The sequence below is a fragment of the Colletes gigas genome, unplaced genomic scaffold, assembly GCF_013123115.1.
Source record: "Colletes gigas isolate AHSC1104 unplaced genomic scaffold, ASM1312311v1 Colletes_gigas_Sc00041, whole genome shotgun sequence".
Taxonomy (NCBI): domain Eukaryota; kingdom Metazoa; phylum Arthropoda; class Insecta; order Hymenoptera; family Colletidae; genus Colletes; species Colletes gigas.
The window spans coordinates 355617-371888 of NW_025106670.1; the positions used below are offsets into that span (position 1 = coordinate 355617).

A 16272-nucleotide genomic window follows, 5' to 3' on the forward strand; every position below is an offset into this window, starting at 1 on the left:
ATAAATCACAAATTTTAAATAAGAATCATAGTAAAATCATTTATTTCGAAATTTACGAAACTTCTTAACACTTTGACCGCCACGTGACCCATATATGGGTCACAGTATTTACCAATAATGATAATAGAAAAATTAATTCTCGAGTTAAGACGTCGAAAGTAAGAAATTTGAACAGAATTTATCAATTTTAACACCAAGATTACGAAAACAAGTGTCGAAACAAATTTTAGGTTATGTAGCTTACAATGAAATCAAAATTCAAAATCAAAATTCTACTTTTCCGGAATATTATTTAATTTAGCAGTGGACGTGTGTTAAATGGTAAAAATTTCAGTAATAATGACCTCAAATCTTGGTCTCGAGTTTTAAGGACCAGAAATTCCACGAGAATTCTAACCATCAAGATGGCGGAAGGATTCACCATTATGATACTAGAAAAATTCTCGAGTTAAGACATCGAAAGAAAGAAATTTGAATAGAATTTGTGAATTTTAACAACAAGATTACGAAAATAAGTGTCGAAACAAATTTTAGGTTATGTAGCTTACAATGAAATCAAAATTCAAAATCAAAATTCTACTTTTCCAGAATATTTTATTTGATTTGACACTGAACGTGGTTAAATGGTAAAAATTTCAGTAATAATGACCTCAAATCTTGGTCTCGAATTATAAGGACCACAAATTCGACGAGAATTCTTCCTAGCAAGATGGCGGAAGGTCATCGAACAAAATGGAAGCTACACGACCGATCAAAGTTCATTTTTAGAATAAATTGAGTTTTATTTCACACTAAAACCCCGAAATTACTTTCTTGCCAACCCAGCAGCTCGATTTAAACGCGACGCGAACGTCCCAACAATAAAAAAACGTTTTATTTACAAATTGAGGGGTCAAAAGCGAGCCAGTCACGCCGACATGGCGTCGTAGATAACTGAAATCCTCTCACACGCACACACACACGCGCACAGAAAGGTGTCATGACCTCCCTACGATCTATATTTTATAAGCTACTCGTATGTATACTAATCGTGGCGAACTGTATCCTCGGGAAACAGCGACCGTTCCTCGGATCGTTTAATACAGCACCGGTAAGCATCCATATCTCCGACAATAGAACCTATCGCGACCGCCAGAATCCTCTCAGCGACGCGTGCTCTACTCTTTTTTTAACAGTAGAAATAAACTAACGCTACTACGCGTGTACCATATACGTTATATAAATGATTAAAACTATCCGTAGGTGAAAAGAAACGAATCGAAAGCAGAGAATAAAGGACGAACGAAAACATGGACGAAACGAAAAGTCGCGGGAGAACGCTATCGTTAATCCCTCTACGATTGAGTCAAGAGAGAATTTTTTATAAAAATACCATACGCTATCAGCGAATCCTATGTACACACAGACGTTCCCGGAACCGGAAGAGAAAATGATTCTAACGGGGAAACGCGTTAGCGCGTTCTCGATGCTGCCGTGGGGACTCCCCGAGATCTCGGAATGTTCTTTTCTTAGAAGAACTTCGTTTCGAACCGATCGTCTGCTGTAGATCGTCGGTTTGATCGACGATCTCCTTCGATCGAGACCTGAAACGATCCAGCAAACGAGGACTACTCTAATTCTAGGCTCAGAGGTACCCATTTGAAAAAGGATATCCGAGTCGAAGAGAGAACGAATTCGCTAGAAAATGGACTTCAGGATTGCAGGCTTTACCGATTCACCTGCGTGTTATCTACAGGGTGGTTAATCTGTATCTAGTTGTGACGTTTCGCGAATTAGAGCTCGATCGCAGCGATACGCGTGGTAACGCCTTCGAAGGAAATCGCGACTTGAGAAGAGCAATTAATGGAACGCAGGTTGGAACGATTCGAATTGAGATTTTCAAATTACATGATTTTCTAAATTGTAATTAGAATCTTGACCCACGTGGTCCTTCGATATGAATTCTCCAAGTGTAATATTATTAAAAATGGCTGTTGTGGTCAGGTCTCTTAATGCACAAAAAAGTTGGAATTAAAAATAAATTGGACATCTTTCTATTTTAATTGTAATTAGAATCTTGACCTATGTGGTCCTTCGATATGAATTCTCCAAGTGTAATATTTTAAAAAATGGCTGTTATGGGCAGGTCTCTTAATGCAGAAAAAAGTTGGAATTAAAAATAAATTGGACATTTTTCGAGGTTGAGTGGCTTCTCGCTAAAGAGAAGTTATCTATGCATATTATTTTTTATATATTTAATTCTTTCTTTGCTTTCAAGTTATTAAACGAGAATGGCAGAAATTTAATTTCAAATAACTCAACAAATATTTGTTGCACGAGAAAATGTTAACAATGTTAAAAATGGCTGTTGTGGTCAGGTCTCTTAATGCAGAAAAAAGTTGGAATTAAAAATAAATTGGACATCTTTCCATTCTAATTGTAATTAGAATCTTGACCTAAGTGTGAATGAATTTTCTAAGTGTGATATTTTTAAAAATGGCTGATGTAGGTCTGGGTTAGGTCTGGGTTAGTGTGATATTTTTAAAAATGGCTGTTGTAGGTCATAGGAGTGCAAAGGGTTAAGATAATTTGGATTATTAACTAATCCAGACCTAACCCAGATCTAACTCAGATCTAACTCAGGCCCTAGATCTGGGTTAGGTCTGGATTAGATCTGAGTTAGATCTGAGTTAGGTCTGGGTTAGGTCTGGATTAGATCTGAGTTAGATCTGGGTTAGGTCTGGATTAGATCTGAGTTAGGTCTGGGTTAGGTCTGGATTAGATATAAGTTAGGTCTGGGTTAGGTCTGGGTTGGGTCTGGGTTAGGTCTGGATTAGATCTGAGTTAGATCTGGGTTAGGTCTGGATTAGATCTGAGTTAGGTCTGGGTTAGGTCTGGATTAGAACCCAGACCTAACCCAAAGTTAACCCAGACCTAACCCAGACCTAACCCAGACCTAACTCAGATCTAATCCAGACCTAACCCAGACCTAACCCAGACCTAACCCAGACCTAACTTATATCTAATCCAGACCTAACCCAGACCTAACTCAGATCTAATCCAGACCTAACCCAGACCTAACTCAGATCTAATCCAGACCTAACCCAGATCTAACTCAGATCTAAACCAGACCTAACCCAGATCTAACTTATATCTAATCCAGACCTAACCCAGATCTAACTCAGATCTAATCCAGACCTAACCCAGATCTAACTTATATCTAATCCAGACCTAACCCAGATCTAACTCAGATCTAATCCAGTCCTAACCCAGACCTAACCCAGATCTAAGTTCTGGGTTAGGTCTGGGTTAGGTCTGGATTAGGACTGAATTAGGTATGGGTTAGGTCTGGGTTAGGTCTGGATTAGATCTGAGTTAGGTCTGGGTTAGGTCTGGATTAGGGCTGAATTAGGTATGGGTTAGGTCTGGATTAGATCTGAGTTAGGTATGGGTTAGGTCTGGGTTAGGTCTAAAAATAAATTGGATGTCTCTTCTCAAACCTTTCAAAGTTAAGTAGCCACTCAAAAAAGAGAAGTTATCTATGCATATTATTTTTTATATATTTAATTCTTTGTTTCAAGTTAATAAACGAAAATGCTAAAAATTTAATTATGTCAACGTATGAAATCAAATAACTCAACAATTATTTGTTGCATAATGGCCATTGTAGACCAAAGTGAGATACACAAAGATGCTCAACAAACGTAATAAATTGAATATATAATAAAAATGGTGACTGATACAGTAAATCACACACTGAAAACACTGAAAATGGCCCTCAAATCTCGATAAAAGAACAAAATACCACAAAACAGATTAATATTGTCATATTACGGTGACTTACCCTGTATAGTAGAAGCAAGACATGCTGTTAGTATCTGTTATCTTCATACAGCTGCACAGCTACAGTTTGGTCCAAGCAAAAAGAACGTAACATTCGCTAAAATTCTCAAGTACCATATTAAAACTAAACACGAAGAAGAAACAGGGAGAATCTCACTCACGACCACGAAATCTACCATATTTGAATCTTCATCTATTAGATACAATCACTGATCCCCCAAAAACACACAGCTACCACCCACAATGCAAAATGGTACCACAGTTTGGTCTCCATAAACCGAGTCTACAAATCGAAGCTAATTCGCGAAGTTCAGCGTATTATGGCACTTCGAAGACGTTCCAACGTAACATCGCGATCCTCTAACCCTAATTGTGAGGAACAGAAGCGTCGATCCGTGTGTCTACGCGTAAAAAGAATAATTGGGTTGAAAACGAACGAAAGGAATCGCGCGAGTCGAGAAGACAAACGGTGGTGCATGAAACTGGCGACGTGATTAAGAAAAAGCTAAGAAAGCCAAAGAGTCGCGAGGAGGTCGCGACCATAGCCGATAATAATCTCATGTGTAACCTGCGTGACGTTCGCGAGAACAGCATTCTCATCCGCCCGGCGAATCAATATTACCATACACACACAGTCTTCCAATTAAGTCGTTCTCCGGGCTCGTTAAAACTACGCTTGAAGCTCGACCGTACATGTATATTTCCCCTCCCACTTTAGTCTTCTTTGCTCCTTGTTGCCTGGGACGCTCGATCGAGCGGCCAACCGAGAACACGTTCGCTCGAGAGTCTCGTCTCGTCGTTCGTATCACAGATCTAAGAAAAGAAAAAACAACAAACGGGAGAATTCATTTCCGGTTTCTAAATGCATCCGCCAGCCCCCTGGAGCGGCGTTTCGAACAAGTCCTTGGAACAGACTCAGCCGTCGATATGCTTATTGTTCGGCGAGTGAAAGAATCAAGTTGGCTAGGGGGATGGAGGGATCTCAGGAACAAGATACCCCACTGTCTCGAATCTCGTCGCTACTTTCATCGAACGCTGACACAGAAGCGCTCGAACACCTCGATAGAGGCAAGGTCGGAGGGTGGAAGAGTTCCCCGCGAATCTTCGAAACTGATCGTTGCGTTTGCCGGACGTTAAATACGGAACTGTGGGTTCGTCGAGTCGTTTTAAGCGCACTTTTCCATCGGACGTGGTCACGAACGCGTCGCGCGTCTATTTACAGGAGTAAAAAGCGCCGGAAACGAGACCAGATCCGCGCGAGTCCTCGACTTTACGCGCACTGTCACGCGGAATAGAAGAATACCGTCGCTAGGTGGCGGCCGTTTCTATGCAATGATTATGTGTGTTGGCCAGGATCGTCGTTTGATTGGTTCCGGCACACGCGAGATCGAATGTTCATTCAAGATTCAACCGATCAAGGACGGTTTGTCGGTTACTGGCGCGGACGTGTTTCGCGTATCGATCTCACTTGGTCGAGAGCCCGTCGAGGTGGATGAAGGCAGTGGTGTAACCGGTCAGAAGGAGAGTGAGGCTCCTACAACTGATCGTGGATGGACCTCGATTCTTCGCCAGGACGCTTCTACGCGGTGTGTCGGGGTCTCGACTCGACGAGGGCTCCAACGATCGGCTCCATCAGACTAAAGGTGTACCGTACACCTCGTTCATATGCAGGTTCTGGTTGCTGTCGTTTTGCCTCGAGGCGCATTGCTAAAACAGAGACAAACGACGGGGATCCTCAAGCAAGACCATAGACTCAATTCCACGTGAACAGAACGTTTCAGGACTTGGACAGTACGTTTTAGACTTGGACAGAACGTTTCAGGACTTGGGTGGCGTCAGGTAGACGTTTGCTTTACGGTTTATGGGGCTACTATGGTCATTCTTGAGCAGAGAATTTTAATAACACGTTGACTGTCGCGTCCATTTTACGTGGTTTCAACATGGTGATGTGTATTTTTACTGTTGGTTGCGTCGACGGTCACCGGTGACCCCCACGACGTTGCAGCTAAGTCGAGTGTCGGTCACCGGTGACCTCCATGGCATTGTATGTAACAAAGTCGAGTGTCGGTCACCGGTGACCTCCAAAGCCTTGTAGCTAAGTCTAGTGACGGTCACCGGTGACCTCCATGGCATTGTATGTAACAAAGTCGAGTGTCGGTCACCGGTGACCCCCAAGGCGTTGTAGCTAAGACGAGTGTAGGTCACCGGTGACCCCCACGACGTAGTAATCAAATTGGAGTGTCGGTCACCGGTGACCCCCACGACGTAGTAATCAAATTGGAGTGTCGGTCACCGGTGACCCCCACGGCCTTGAAGCTCTTAATCGACATGCCGGTCACCGGTGACCCCCAAGGCGTTGCAGCCAAATCGAGTTGCCGGTCACCGGTGACCCCCACGACAGTCAACGTGTCAAACATAAACGAATCATCATGCGATAAATTTTCCTGGAGTAAAGTGTCCGCCATTATCGAATGGTCGCCTATAATAAATAATAATTATTTATAACTCACCGCTTGCTTTCTCTCCCAGCTCTTCATGGCGGACTTGTATTTCTCGAATTCGTGGCACCAGTCCGAGTATATCTTCTGATAGTCGTTCGACTTGGCGGGCGCGGAGCATCTGTGCGCGTCGACGGTGATGTTGTAGGAGCACAGAAGGGAACCACCTAGCCAGCAATCGTACCTCCCAGCATCTTGCTCGTTCACTCCCACGATGACAAGACCCTTCTCGGACGTCTCGATGAACTTGTCCCCTCCGGCTCCGTACTTGTAAGCTATCTGATACCTGCCCTTCTCTTTGCTGTAGTGGTACCACCTGACTTCCTGGTTCGCCAACACCTCGGGCATCTTCACGAAACAGCCCAGATGCACCGACTGGCCCCAAGTGACGACCAGCTTCCGTTTACCCACGCTGCTGTCGCAAACGTCGGCTGTGCTGTTCGATACGTCCTGGAGAAGCCTGGAAAAATGAACAAATACCACCACCAGGGTCTAAATATCCATTAACCACTGGACTACTGGGTTTCTGGAAGAGGGGATGGCTAGACCAAGCAGACCAGGTCATGGAACAACGAGCCTCATGGCCAGATAGCAAAAATACAGCAAAGACTTTGATGAGGATTGTCTCACCTACTAGTGTACTCAGTTTATTTAAATATATCGCAGTTATTAAGAGTGAGAAGTGGTTTATTTTCGGATTCCTGACAACATCCTCTTCCCTCTATATCCTCACACAGTAACGAATACAAATTTCACTATTAACCCCTTCCTGTACAATGATAACTCTTGAGTAGTCATAAGTTCTTGGTGCCTAGCTTTCCAATAAGGAGACTACTCTCATCTTTGAGTCTCATGCATTAAAATTGTGGCTCTGCTATGCTTTGCTATGGCTAGGAACTAGGAGATTTTCATAAAAGGAGAGAAAAGGGAAAGAGGGGGTGCTAAAAATATTATTTGTGTGCTTACCCAGGCTCGTAAGGCTTGCAAGTGTTGGTGTCCTTGTCCCATCCACAATAAGGATCGTGAACACAGCGGAGGCAGTTGTCGTATCTACGAGTGCACATCACTAGATCGATCTGCTTTATTCGATGATCGGACGCGACGTAAAGAGCCTTGTGCTCCTTGGAGATTTCCATCGCTTGGATCGGTTCGCCAGGCGTCACGTCAAACACGTCCAAGAGGATGGACTGGGAATCCCCGTTGTTGTCCGTCCATTGAACGATCTTGTGTACGCGTCCGTCGCCTGTAACACGGAGAAACGTTGCTTTTGCAAACTATCGTTCCAGACAATTCACGTGACAGCGATATAGTCATCGCTGGTCATTTTGTCTACTCGATCATGAACGAATAAAGAAACAATATTCATGTATAAATCGTCTTTTGCACTCTTCAGAGTCTTTATTAATACGAACAAAAGCAATACCAATTACAATTTTGCGATGTGACTTCTAAAAATAAAATATTCTTTTTCCCATCAAAATATATGAATTCCTATAATTTAGATTTTATTTGTATGTATTCTAGAGGCCAAAATAAGACGAAAATCAAGAATACCAATTTGTTGGTTGAGGCTTTGTTAAAAAGTTATTAACGTTCAAAGTTGTGGCTGTCGAACTGCAATTTGTCCACCTACTCGATTTTTTTTCTCGAAAATGGTTAGGAATTCGGGGGTATGTCTATTCACGAAAAATGATTCTAATAGCCCCTAGAATCGAAAATAATTTTTCCAGAATTATTTGAAGCTTTTCAATTTTCAGGGAAACAGACAGATGATATGGTCAGACATGTTTTCAGTAATGAATTTTTTACTCGAAAATGGTTAGGATTTCGGGGGTATGTCTGTTAACAAAAAATGATTCTGATTGACCCCCCAATCTAAACTAATTTTGTCAGAATGATTTGAAAATTTTTAATTTAAAATTTAATGAAAATTGAAAAGCTTCAAATCATTCTGGAAAAATTAGTGTTGATTGGGGGATGAATTACGATCATTTTTTGTTATTAGACATACCCCCAAAATCCTAACCATTTTCGAGAAAAAAATTCGAATAGGTGGACAAATTGCAGTTCGACAGCCACAACTTTGAACGTTAATAACTTTTTAACGAAGCCTTAGTCGAGAAATCAATATTCTTGATTTTCGTCTTATTTTGGCCTCTAGAATCCCCCATTAAAATTTCTAAACCTAAATTCAATTTGTGCTATCATCCGACTGTGAATTATTATGCAAATTCATATTTTAATAACAGAATTAAAGAAATGGGAGCTTTTTGGAGGATTATCTGAACCTCTAAATATAATAATTTATATCTCACTTTAAGTTTTAACTTTGAGAATTATAATTTCCCCATAAATGCTGAACATCCACAGTCCATTTGCAATGAATGAAACTTGAATTGTGGGCTAATATTGTCACTTTAGAAACGTTTTTTAAGGTTATGTGTACTTACTGGAGCCAGCGTAGTAGACCGTGTAGTCCAAGTCGAGGCCAACGAAATCGATGCGCAGTTTATCGACGACCAATCGTGTGAGCATTACGTCCCGCTTGTAGAATACTGGTTTCTCGTTTTCGTGAGATATGGCGGAGTCCATTAGGGGGTGGGACCGAATGAAGTTCAGAACGGTGTCCGGGAAAGTCTCTGTGTCGTTCACGCACTGGCCAGGACGCGGATCAGGAACTTTGTTCGAGAGTGCCGGAAGCCAGGCGCTGCTGCTCGTCGCTTGTTCTTTGAATTTTCCACGGAACGCTTCCTGGATCGCGTCGATGTGGAACGAGCAGATCGCCGAGCCCATTAGCCCGTTTGTCGATGTGGTGAACGTTCCGTAAAAGTGAGTGTCGTCACCTGGCACCTTGTAAATGCTCTCTGGAAAACAACGTAAATTCGATCGTTGTTACTTTAACACATTACCGACCGATAGCCTATTAATCGACTGTTTTACCGGCCAACAACTTACCGACCGATAGCGTATTAATCGACTGTTTTACCGACCAACGCTTACCGACCGATAGCCGATTAATCAACCGCTACCGGTCGGTAAAGTGTTAACATTGCATTATAGGAATACTTGCAACAATATTTGTTAGTGTAATGACACTGATAGTCATATTGATATTCAGTGTCATTATTTAAATTGGAATTATTTTTTTTTTTTGAAAGTCGAAATCTCGTTTGGGGAGTCTATGAATGCCCTGTTGCAATTTATAAAATATGATTTAATATACAGGGTGCCCCAGAATCGACAGTACAATTGAGAAGAGGTATTCTGTATAATTTTAAGCAGAAATTATTAAAGGGATTGAGCGTTGCTTACGTATTTCGTTGAAGTAGAAGGGAAATTCGCCAGGTATAGAGCAGTTCAACCTAGCTTTCAGATAAGTCGACCAATTTTGAGACAGAATGTTCTTGCCGCCGGTGTCCCTTTTGCAAACTCTGGCCACGCGGGAATACACGCTTTTGCCACAGTTTATGTATTCCACCGCGGTCTCGCGGAAGAAGAAGAAAACGTGGATGCCGATGTCGTAAGATCCCACGAAATTCGGCTCTGAAACAGACAAAAAGAAAAATCAGCTTCAAATAATTCTTAAATTTAATAAAGTCTTAATCGTATATATAAATAAAATAGTAACTTTTTAAGTAGCATTTGCTCACAATTGGGTGTACAGTTTGTTTATAAGACATCTGTACCGAATTACACACTTTTTATCTGTATTTTCGTTTTGGGTTAACTCAAAATCTACTAAATCAATAATAGTGAATATATTTCAATGAAATTCTGGGGGGAAGTAGAATTTATGGGCACCTACAATAAAGTATTAAACAACACTTCCGTAGAACGTCAAACAAATTTATTAAAAATGAAAAACTAATATTTAAGAAAAATCGACAGGTGCCTAAATTTTTCGGGGAAAAAAAAAATTCGAATCATACTGAAAAAATTATTTTTGATTGGGGGTGTCAATTACCATCATTTTTGGTGAATAGACATACCCCCGTAATCCTATCCACTTTCGAGAAAAAAATTCGAGTAGGTACTGAAACTTTTAGGTGAAATCAAAAAATTTCAAATCATACTAAAAAAATTAAATTTAGTTGTAGGGATCAATTATAAGCATTTTTGGTGAATAAGCATACCCCCGAAATCCTAACCATTTTCGAGAAAAAAATTCAAAAAGGTGGACAACTTGTCGGCGAAAATAAAAAATTTCAAATCGTTCTAAAAAAATTATTTTTAGCTGCGAGAATCAATACTAATCATTTTTGGTGATTAGACATACCCCCGAAATCCTAACCATTTTCGAGAAAAAAATTCAAGAAGGAGGACAAATTGCAGTTCGACAGCCACAAACTTTGACCGTTAATAACTTTTCAACGAAGCCTCAATCAAAAAATTACTATCCTTTATTTTCGCCTTATTTTGGCCCCTAGAATCTCCCACTATAATTTTTTCCCAAGATTGACCGAACCAGAATATTCAAATTGTTAATAAATTATTGTATCGCCAAATAAGTGTTGTTTTCTTTCTATTTTTCCCATGGGTGTCTGAAGAGCATGTACAAGTAATGATTCTTAAAATGAACGAACCACCATTCGTACAATTCCTCCTCAAAGGGATTAAAACAATATTTCTCTCCGGAAATCCATAAATAGCCGGGTAAGATTTATGGAAATATCAAGTCGCGAGTAAAAATAAAATTAAACTCCGTGTCGTATCCAGGGAAAACAGCAATTTTAATGGGAAACTACGGTAAGATTCCACGCCGAGAGAAATTCCGCGCGAAGATTTCCCGCGTACCGATTTGCTCTTTAAACACAATCAAGCAAATTAAGATGCAAATCCCTCGGCCAAGGCTCCCCGCGGTCTTTTAGCTCGGCTAAAAATCAACACCGTGTCGACGAAAGCATTCCCCTAGCTGACGAAAACAGAGAAAAAGATCGGTTGGGTCCCGGGGGATTCTGTAATTTTGGATTTCCCATCGAAAGAAATAGCGCGGAGCAAACCGGAGAGTTTAATCAGCGAATTTCCCTTGATCGTTATTGCATTTTTTTTCGCGAGGAAATATCATTTGAATATTGTTTCCGGATGGAATAACATTTTCCTCGTCGAGATTTAATCGTATTCGATACACGGCGGAAAATTCGCGGAAAACGTGGATGCAATTACGAAATATAAATCGTGGAAAGTTGATAAAAGTGATCTCTGTAGACTTTGTAGTTTCAACAAATAAACTGTGATAAACATAGAAAAGCGAATGCTTGAAATAGAGAAAAATTATTTTGGAAGTCTGAGCTTTATTGTCGCGTTCAAATTAAATGAATAAATAGAATTCAGATGGGGTTAAAATGGAGGCAGAAGCGGAATTTAACACTTTGATGGCCGCTGTCACGTATACGTGACTTCGAAAGCTGACTTTGGCCATTTTCATCATACTACCGTGTCATCAAACAAAGCAAGGTGACTTTTCAATTCAAACTTCACTTTTTAATGTATTTTAAGTGAAAATAAAGAGGGGGGCGTATTATAATTATAGAAACTGATGAACTCTGAATTCTTCTTTCCACGTGTCAGTTTGATATTCGTTCAACAATTCTTCGTTCACGAAATTCTGAAAATCTGAATAATCTGAACAATTTAAACAAATACAAAAGAGCTTGTTCATGGGAATGATTATTTTACACACGAAAGAATTAACAAGATCCATTTTAATCGTATTTGTTTTCGAATAAAACATTTAATATGGCGGCAGATAAAAATGGACGACCAACGAAATTACAGTAATAGAAATTCAGTGAACGTTCTTGAGATGTTTTGTACTTTGTAGCGAGGAAAGTTTGTCTTCCGTAACATCGACGCTTCGATATGCCAGGAAGCTTTTCGCAACGCCGCGGGGGGGCGCTCGTTAGGAAAACAAAAGTCGAACTCGAAGAAATAACGCGGAAGGGTTACGAGTCGGTAGAACGATCGTCGGAACTCCCGAAAAACTTCCGAGATTCGAAGGATCCCCGGAACAATGGAGAAAAACTATAAAACAGACGTTCCGGGGAACCCCCCCACGCGTTAGGAAAGTAAGTTTCGCGCTCGATGGAAGAGAAACGACTTTTCTAGTTTTCATTTAGCAGCGGCGAAGCGTCGAAGTTCGAACGCATACTTAACGAGCATCCCACTTGACGTTTTTACGATCCGTGATCGTAAAACCGCTTAACGGTTCGCTCGTTATGATCGCCGGGGCATCGATAATTCATGAGTTTCGATGGCTGCGGGAAACCAAAATTTTACCGCGCGATTACTCGTTTCTGGATCGAAGAAATGTCGTTACATTTCTTTTTTGGTACAACTAGCGACAATTATAGTGTATTTAGTTGTATCCATCGAAATTGAAACGATATACAGGGTGTTCCATAACCCCTGAGAAAAATTTTAATGGGAGATAAATTCATAAATTTCAAATCATACTAAAAAAAATATATTTAGTTAGAGGGGTTAATTACAATCATTTTTGGTCATTACACATACCCCTCAAATCCTACCCATTTTCGAGAAAAAAAATCGGATAGGTGCTGAAATTTTTTAGCGAAAAAGAAAAATTTCAAATCATATTAAAAAAATTATGTTCGGTCGTGGGGGTCAATTACAATCATTTTTGGTCATTACACATACCCCTGAAATCCTACCCATTTTCGAGAAAAAAAATCGAGTATGTACTGAAATTTATAGACGAAATTAAAAAATTTCAAATCATACTAAAAAAATTATATTTAGTTGTGGGGGTTAGTTACAATCATTTTTGGTGAACAGAGACATCCCCGAAATACTACGCATTTTCGAGGAAAAAATTCCTTACCGAAAATATAATTTCTGACCAGAAATTCGTCAAAATTTCATGCAAATGTTTAAAATATCATAACTTCTGAACACATTGGAGAATTTTAATGTTTCAGAAGGCAAGCAACGCGTATTTTAGCGAAGAATATGTAGAAATTCCAAGAATATGTTTAAAGTTATTCCTTAACACTGTAAAGTTCGAAGGGCTCAATCTTCAAATGTCCGTAACTTCTACTATAGTGAACGTATCTCAATGAAATTTAGTATGAAACTAGAACTCATGGATACCTACAAAAAAGTACTGAACGAAATTTCCGTAGGACGTCAAGCAAATTTATTAAAAATCAAAAACGAATTTCCAAGGAACATCAACAGGGGGTAGTAGATCGCTGAAATTTTTCGACGAAAAATAAAAATATCAAATCGTTCTAAAAAAATTATTCTCAGTTGCAGGGGTCAATTACAATCATTTTTGGTCATTAGACATATCCACGAAATCCTACCCATTTTCCAGAAAAAAAATTCGAGAAGTCGTGAAATTTTTCGACCGAAAAAAAAAATTTCTAATCGTTCTGGAAAAATTATGTCCGCTTATGGGGGTTAATTACAATCATTTTTGGTCATTACATATACCCCCGAAATCCTACCCACTTTCGAGAAAAAAATTCGAGTAGGTACTGAAATTTATAGACGAAATTAAAAAATTTCAAATCACACTAAAAAAATTATATTTAGTTGCAGGGGTCAATTACAATCACTTTTGGTGAATAGACATACCCCCGAAATCCTATCCACTTTCGAGAAAAAAATTCCTAATCAAAAATGTAATTTATGTTGCCTGAAAATTTCATGCAAATATTTAAAATACCATAACCTCTGAACGGATTGGCCGATTTTAATGTTTCAAGCGGCAAACAACGCGTATTTTGGAGAAGAATATGTAGGAATTCTAATAATACTGAAAAAGTTGTTCCTTGACCCCGTAAAGTTAGAAAAACCCCATAAAAATGGTCCAATTTTCAAACAGCCATAACTCCTACAATAGTGAATATATTTCAATGAAACTTTTTTCCGAAGTAGAGCTCATGGGTACCTACAAAAATGTATTAAACAACTTTTTTATAGGGCGTCAAACAAAATGACTAAAAATGAAAAACGAATTCTTAAGAAAAATCGAGGTGCCTAAATTCGGCGAAAAATAAAAATTTCAAATCGTTCTAAAAAAATTATTTTTAGCTGCGAGAATCAATACTAATCATTTTTGGTGATTAGACATACCCCCGAAATCCTAACCATTTTCGAGAAAAAAAATCGAGAATGTGGACAAATTGCAGTTCGACAGCCACAACTTTGAACGTTAATAACTTTTCAACGAAGCCTCAATCAACAAATTACTATCCTTGATTTTCGCCTTATTTTGGCCCCTAGAATCTATCGTTAAAATTTTTCCAGGAATGATCAAACATCCTGAATATTCAAATTGTTAATAAATTATTTTCTTGGTAAATAAGTGTTGTTTTCTCTTTATTTGCTAAATAATCGAGTTCACGAACTCTATGGGAGCCAACCACGACTTCTGATTGTCGGCGTGACCATGTTTATCGATGCGTCGCGAGAAGAACAACGACGCGATGAGGCGACGCCGACCCGGAAATCGAATTTCGTCCGCGTTTAAAACGCGCCGTCGGTACAGACTGTCGATTTCACATTATGCGGAGGCCCGCAATCTCTTTCACAGTTCACCGATTAAATCGATCGTCCGACGCTCCCGCCGTTGGAAGTTTGATATATCGATGCGCAACGCGGAGGGGGTTGGAAACGTCACGGGGGAGGACAAGAAAAGGAAATGTCTCGATTCCGGGAGAGAGAAACACCGGGCGAACGACGAGTTTTGATTGGGCGGTCGGTCTCGTCGGGGGCGAAACACTGCTCCCAAACGAACTCTCGATTTCGCGCGGAAGAGGAATAATGAAATCACCCTTGGGGCTAGTTTCATAAAGTTTACAAGTCAGCGTGCCCCGGGATAGGAAATTCTATTTTCCGGCGTGTCCCTCGCGTTTAGAGACAACACATTAATAAATACGCCGAATTACTGACTGGTTAATATTCGTCCCCCGAAACTTCCCAAACGACGTCTCCGCGGGATCCGTAAATTGACCCTGTCAATCTTTTTCCGTGGAAAACTGAGAGACAGTCGAGTATAGCGTATACTCAATTAGACTTGTCGCCTAGTCTTCGCTTTTGACGCTATATGTGCCTGGGGACTGAGGAAGAACATGGAGAAACTGTGGCTGAGGGTAGAATCTCGTAAGAATTTCGTGAAAGGACAGAAAAGGAGAGGTTTTAGACGACTGGGGGTATTGGGAAGCCATTTGAGCAACGAACGCAATAGAGGTGGAGCGCTTGTGAGAACGCTAGCCCTCTAGCGGCGAGTATGAGAGGTAATGTTTTAATAAACGGGCTGGGAAATGGTTCTATGGATTAAAATAACTGTGAGTCGAGGAGTTGACTAGATTCCACGCATTCTCCAGGAAAAAGGAGAGACGACGGAGCTTTCAGAACGCTCGGGGAAGGAAACAAATGAGCGAGGAACGCCTGAGCGTCATTTGACAGGCGCAAGGATCCGTGAAAGTGGACGGTCGTCAGTGGGTTATTCAAGCGCTTGTTAAGCTTCATCCACCAGCCGTTTCCCCCCTCCATCTTGCCCCCCCCCCCGTGTGCCTAGTCCTCTCTTCTCGGGATCCTTTATCCCGCAAATCTCATCGATCTTCATTGCACCATACTTTGCTCACTAAAAAAAGAGACAGAGAGTGATAGAGAGGGCAGCACGTGGACCTATTCGTCTCTGGGAGGTCTCTGGGTGCATTTAATCAACGCCCTCTGTTAATAGACAAACTCGATGGGTGCCCTGAAACTTGATGGTAACGTCCCGAGTTGGGAAGCGCAGGCAATGGAGGAGTTGGGACGGAGGAAAGGGTGGAGAGGGCGCCGCCTTCGAATTAAACGACGAAACAAACGGCTAATCATGCATCCAGCGAGTTAGGGGGAAGATACTAAGCAGAGGGTCGACGTACCTCCCTCGGTTTCACTCTTTTCGCTTTCGTGACGTGCAATTAGTTTGTTAGTTTGT

General features: G+C 40.6%; 1 protein-coding gene across 2 annotated transcripts in view; it reads right to left on the minus strand.

Annotated features, from left to right (window-relative positions):
* Positions 1-3500: 3500 nt before the first annotated feature.
* The window catches only part of LOC122402895 (semaphorin-2A), a 680389-nt gene continuing 667617 nt past the window's right edge, over positions 3501-16272 (minus strand). For both annotated transcript variants that reach the window (XM_043406053.1, XM_043406054.1), the window contains 5 exons: positions 9633-9863; positions 8771-9184; positions 7287-7563; positions 6333-6780; positions 3501-5529 (listed from right to left, as the gene is read on the minus strand). In XM_043406053.1, the coding sequence (XP_043261988.1) occupies positions 5455-5529; positions 6333-6780; positions 7287-7563; positions 8771-9184; positions 9633-9863 (1445 nt within the window). In that variant the 3' untranslated portion in view covers positions 3501-5454. The remainder of the gene's footprint in view (positions 5530-6332; positions 6781-7286; positions 7564-8770; positions 9185-9632; positions 9864-16272) is intronic.